Source organism: Natrix helvetica, assembly GCF_964273705.1.
Source record: "Natrix helvetica genome assembly, chromosome: 4".
In the NCBI taxonomy this organism is placed as follows: Eukaryota; Metazoa; Chordata; class Lepidosauria; order Squamata; family Natricidae; genus Natrix; species Natrix helvetica.
Genome location: NC_138550.1, coordinates 1,706,755 through 1,712,754, shown reverse-complemented (window position 1 = coordinate 1,712,754; position 6,000 = coordinate 1,706,755). Strand labels below are relative to the sequence as shown.

The window sequence follows — 6,000 nt, the reverse complement described above, 5'->3', positions numbered from 1 at the left end:
CATATGAAATTTATTGGAAAAGAAAATACTCGGTATTCCCTTTCGCCGAACCCCTAAAACCAGAAGAGTTAACGACTGTAAGAAAAGGACAAGGAAACCTGCAGAGAATTTTTTGTTTTTGTTTTTCACACACACGCCAATATTTATATCCCTGTCAAACGAAAACCCTTTCTTTCTTTCTCTTTTTTTTACAACCGGGTTTTTCCGCCGCAAAGTGGCTCGCTTGCACCGAGCTGGGCAACTTGGGTTGAGCAAAGTTAAAAAGCTTGACTCTTTCAAACAGAATCTGTAGACAGAGTTAAGCCCTGCACAATTCTTCGGAGCCCTTACTTGATTGTGAGCGTGAGAGAGAAACGATTTATATTTCTTTTCTCCGTTTAAAAAAAATGACCCGTTTTCTTTTTTTTTTATAAGTTTAAGAGAAGTTGGCAGTGATGAAAAGAACGTTTGCAAAGCGAGGGCCAGCCGGAGCCAAGCAGCCAAACCTCACCCTCCATAGGCGCCCGCTTGATGGGGAGCAAACAGGGTGAGGGATTCAAATTCGAACCCGGGACCCACGTCAAAGCCCAAAAAAAGTTTTTCTTAAAAAAATATTCAGCAAGGAATCCTTTTGCCGCTAGCTAAACCTCGGCTGAGGGGGGAAACTAAGAGGTCAGAGATGAAATAATGGATGATTTGTTAAATTGATGGGCTGCCCATCACACCCATTGAGGTGACGCTTTCAATTCAAAATATTTCAAATTTGACGCTTGCAGATTGGAGACTGTGAAGGAGCAAAGGAGAATTTCGCCAATAATGAAATTTCAGCTCTTTGGTCTCACTTTAGGTTAGGTTTTTGAAAGCAGATTTTTGAAGGCGTCCAAAATACATAAAAAAAAAAAAACTGTGCAAAATTTCCCTCCATGGGATTAAATCCGCCCTTTCTTGTAGCTTCTCCTCAAGAGGTCCTCAAGAAGCAACGTGGAGAAAACGGGTCAGAAGATGATGTAGCACCTTCAAAAGCCTGGAGGATGTTCACCAAACTCTCCACCAAGCTGAGAAGGTATTTAAAAAGGGAGATTCCTTTGAAGGCCTTCATTAAATTCTTTAGGAAGGAGGAAAAGTTCTGGTGAGCCCTAGTTGGTGTAGACTTTCAGAAGGGTAGGTCATGTCAGTTGTGAAAAACCACCGTTGGTTCACAGAATGGCCCTCAAGGCAGAACATCGCTGACCCAACGTCACTGACAAATGTTTGGGTCTCACGTCTGGTCCAGAAATGGAGAATCAATACCCAAGAATCCACTTTCGTTGCTTCATGGACGGACAAAACGTTTGTCCGATCTGCTGTCCGGTGTCCATGAAGTAGGTATCATGGTAGGGTTTCATACAATTCGCTAAATCTGAAATGCCAGAGAACACAACGGTTGGGTTTCCACCATGCTGTGCTCCAGGAAACAAACCCTACCTTGGTTTTATGGGATCACCTGGATTGCAAGGAGCCAGAACCAGGACGACCCACCAAAAATTGCATCCCCTCAGCAGGTGTGTTGCAGAAATCCAGAGTAACACCTTTCCTGATTCTGGAATTTGTATTTACAATTAGAAATATTTCTTCTCTAGTATGGACCCAGTTTTGACCTCGGACTTCTGGGGGAGAGGAGACACGCACAAAGAATCCCCTATTCCAAGCGAGAGTGGCAGGAAGTTGGTTTCTCTCAAGCCAGATCTAGGATTCTTCAAAATTACGACATTTTCATCTTTTCTTTTGGCTCTTCGGCCTGCCACACTTTCTATTATTCAATTATGCCTTTTCTATGGTGGGAAAATGGGAGGGGGTTAGATGATATGTAGCCATAACAATATTCTTTCTAGAAAGCCAAGGTCATCCTTTGTCTTTGCACCTCTGCACCTGACTGGAACTGGATGGGTGGAAGCTGCCAGCATGGCAGTGGGAGATGGGACCATGGGATGGGATGGTGGGTGTGGGGGAAAGATCTTGAATTGTCAACTGGGTGGGGAAAACTGGGAAGCTTTCAGATTTCAGTTTTCCCAGATGTGCCAACGTGGCTCTCTTCATAAATTGGAACTTTGAGGAATCCTTTGCCTCGGACTCTGATTTAATTTTGGATGCAATTTGGAACCCTGACAGACATTGCATGGATTACAGGTAGTCCTCAACTTACAACAGTTCATTTAGTGACCGTTCAAAATTACAATGTCACCGGAAAAAAAGTGACTAAGGTCCATTTTTCACACAACCGTTGCCATGGTTCCGCGATCAAAATTCAAACTCTTGGCAACTGGCTGACATTTCCCACAATTGCAGGATTCCTGGGGTCGCAGGTTCATCTTTTGCAACCTTCTGGCCAGCTTCATCAATGGGGAAGCCGGATTCGCTTAACAACCATGTCACTAACTTAACAACCGCAGGGATTCTCTTAACAAAGGTGACAAGAAAGGGCGTAAAATGGGGCAAATGAACAAATGTCTCGCTTAACAACAGAAAGGTCGGGCGCCATAGTGGCCGTAAGTCAATGACTACCTGTATTCCGCCTTTACAGAGAGCACAAGCCTCGTTCTGGGCTCACCGTTGAAGGAAAGACAGACCCCCCCCCCCTAATCCATCCTCAACATCACCTCCACCAGGGAAGGCTGAGACCCTCAGCCCTGCTTGGGTTTGGGTCTTCGGTGTCCAATGGGAGACTTCCAAGATCAGCGTAAAAGAAGAAAGTTTCCTCCACCGGAGGTGATTTTTGTAAATTTTGCAAGGTTGCTGTGTCCCCTTGCACTCCGGTTTCTTCCGTGTTCCTTTTTTGAAGGGCAAAATAAATATGGTTGCATCTACTACCAGTGACACATTCATTTGGTAAGTTGCTATCAGACGGATTACCAAGAGCGGCACGCAGAAGCTTCAAGTCGCAAGGCAACGTTCAGAACGTAAGGCAAACGAAGACATTGCTTCCTGCTGGAGTTTTGTGGCTCTGGGTTCACAAACTCATCACGAGGGGCTGCAGGAAATGGGGGGTGGGTGGGTTTTCACTCTTGCTTCCCCCTCTTGGTCGCCCCCAACCCTTCCGGAGTTAAGAGCTGCTCCCTAAAAGCCAGAATATGGCCAAAGATCAGACCCTCTAAAGCGACTGAAAGAGAGCCGGGGATGAAATGAGAAATGTTCTCCAGTCCAGTGGCTGAGAAAGGAACAAATGACTCAACAGCTGTACAGTTGCAAAAAATACAATCCGGGTATCAGGCCTGCAGCCATCTTTCCTTTTGGGATCTTTGGCCTGCCACACTTTCTATTCTCCTACTATGCATTTTCTATGGTGGGGAAACGGGAGGGGGGATTGTACGGAGTTAGATGCCAAGTAGCCATAACAACATTCTTTCTAGAAAACCAAGGTCATCTTTTGTCTTTGCACCTCTGCACCTGACCGGAACTGGATGGGTGGAAGCTGCCAGCATGGCAGTGGGAGATGGGACCATGGGATGGACTGGTGGGTGTGGGGGCAAGATCTTGAACTTTTCAACTGGGTGGGAAAACCAGGAAGCTTTCAGATTCGGGTTTTCCCAGATGACGTTCCCTTGCTGAATCATGAAACGCCTAGAAGAAAACCAAACACCAACTACCCTCCAGTCCTCCTCCTCCTCCTCCTCTCCACAACCCCCTCTCCCTTCTAGCACTGCTGACGCTATTTAGTTGGGTTATGAAACGTCTGCAAGAAAACCACCAAGCTCAGAGCCCAAGGAAGCCATAGTCATTGTCGTCGTCCTCCTCTTCTCTTGTCCTTCCCTTTCTCCTGCACTCTGCAAACCCTCCTCCCTTCTAGCACTGATGATGCTACCTAGTTGGGTCATAAAATGCCTGCAAGAAAACTACCAAGCTCAGAGAGTATCAAAGACACACAGTCCTTCTCCTTCCCCTCTCCCACCCTGTTCCCCTCCTCCTCCTCCTCCCTTCTAGCACTGATGATGTTACCTAGTTGGGTAATAAAATGCCTGCAAGAAAACCACCCAGCTCAGAGAGCACCAAGAACTCCACAATTCTCCTCCTCCTCCTTTCCCCAAACCCTCTCCCTTCTAACACTGATGATGTTCCCTAGATGGGTCCTGAAACGTCTGCAAGAAAACCACCAAGCTCAGAGAGCACCCAGGACCCCACATTTTCGCCCTGAGCTACCAATGTTTTCTTCCGTTGCTGGTAAAATGGGGTAAACCTCACTTAACAACTGTTTTGTTGCTTAGCAACCAAAATGTTGGGCCCAACTACGGTCATCCCCTGAGGACTACCTGCATGTAGTAGAAACCCACTTTCTAGATTTTGAAAAGAGACGGAGAGAGAGAGCGAGAGAGGGAGAGCTAATAATTGTGTTGGACGTGGATTTGCTCATTCAGAGTTTTGCATTCGTTCCTGGCCGGTTTGGTAGAATTCGGAGTCCAAATGTGGAGAAAATGAATATCCTGGAGTCTTAATTCTCCCCTTCCCTAAAGTTTCCAAAGCTTGTTTTGGGTAGGGGTCAGCAGCCCTCTCCCCTCCCCCAGGAGAATTCAAGCCTTCCTTAAGTTTTGCAAACCAGAAATTCGGATTTCTTTGCAAGTGGGTGACCGTCTCGGAGTCTTCAGAATCATCCTTCAGAGAGAAAGGTACAAATTTGGGTGGGTGGGAGAACCTAAAGGTGCTTTTTTCCAAACTGGATTTTCATATTATTATTTTCCCCTCCAGTTCTTCAGAAGCTTCTTGGATGAGAAGCGAAAATAAGGAGGAAAACCCCAAGAAACTCCAGTTGCTTTTTTGGGGAGGGGGGAATACCCAAAGCAAAACACTTAAAGGCAGAGGTCTCAAACCTTGGCAACTTGAAGCCTGGCGGACGTCAATTCCCAGAACTCCCCAGCGAGGGGAATTCTGGGAGTCGAAGTCCTCCAGCGAAACTGGCTGGGTAATTCTGGGAGTTGAAGTCCAGCCTTCACATGGCCAAGGTTGGAGACCCCTGGCTTAGAGGAAGGAGAATCTGCACAGAGGTGGGTGGCAAGAACTCCGCACTGGGTCCATTCGACACCACAAGGAAACCAGAACCGGTGGTTAAAACTGGGGCGACTCTAGAACGAATGGACCAAATGCAGAAATTGGGACCCGGAGTAAAATGGGGAAGAGAGTGGAAGGGGAGATGTTGGTTTGCAGCAGGTCAAGTTCACGGCATAAATTAAAAAATAGAAGAGCCTGGAGGGGGGGGGATTTCTTGTTTCCAAACTCAGGACCCTCTTTCCCTGGGGAAGGCAGAGGGAGGGAGGGGGGTCAAAGTTGCACTTGTGTGTGGGGTGGGGGGGCGAGTGGAGGGGGGATGGGTGGGGGTCCCCGGCCGCCTTCATTCCAGTTCCGATTCCCTGTGGCCGTCTTCTTCCTGGTCATCCAGGCACCCGTTCATCTTCAGGCCGTCCTTCTCGCCCATGGCCTGCAGGTCGTACTCCTCATCCAGGAAGTCCAGGGAGTTGTTGCTAGGCAGACCCCTGAGAGTGAATTTGTGCGAGACTTTGGTCCAGTGCTCCCTGTTGCTGGCCACCCTCTCGTAGAGCTCCGACGACTTGGGGAAGAGCTCCTGCAGCAGCCTGGAAGGGAAGACCGGAACAGGGGATTGGTGAAATAAAAGGCAACATGTCAGTCCTGATCATGGCATGTAACTAACTAAGATGGAATTTGCTACTGTGAGATATACTATACAATAGCAGAGTTGGAAGGGACCTTGGAGGTCTTCTAGTCCAACCCCCTGCTTAGGCAAGGAACCCTATACTGTTTCAGACAAATGTCTATCCAACATCTTCTTTAAAACTTTCTGTGTTGGGGCATTCACAACTTCTGGAGGCAGGTTGTTCCACTGGTTAATTGTCCTCCCTTTCAGGAAATTTCTCCTTGATTAGTTTCTATCCGTTGCTTCTTGTCTGGCCCTCAGGGGCTTTGGAGAATAGATTTTCTTTGTGGCAGCCCCTCAAATATTGGAAGATGCTATCATGTCCCCCCTGGTCCTTCTGGGCA

At 47.4% G+C, this 6,000-nt stretch overlaps 1 protein-coding gene across 3 annotated transcripts in view; it reads right to left on the bottom strand.

Moving 5' to 3' along the window:
- The window catches only part of PDE2A (phosphodiesterase 2A), a 218,054-nt gene continuing 212,054 nt past the window's right edge, over positions 1-6,000 (bottom strand). For 2 of the 3 annotated variants that reach the window (XM_081952869.1, XM_081952870.1), the window contains one exon: positions 1-5,576. In XM_081952869.1, the coding sequence (XP_081808995.1) occupies positions 5,336-5,576 (241 nt within the window). In that variant the 3' untranslated portion in view covers positions 1-5,335. The remainder of the gene's footprint in view (positions 5,577-6,000) is intronic. The other variant, XR_014175372.1, reaches the window with a different exon arrangement.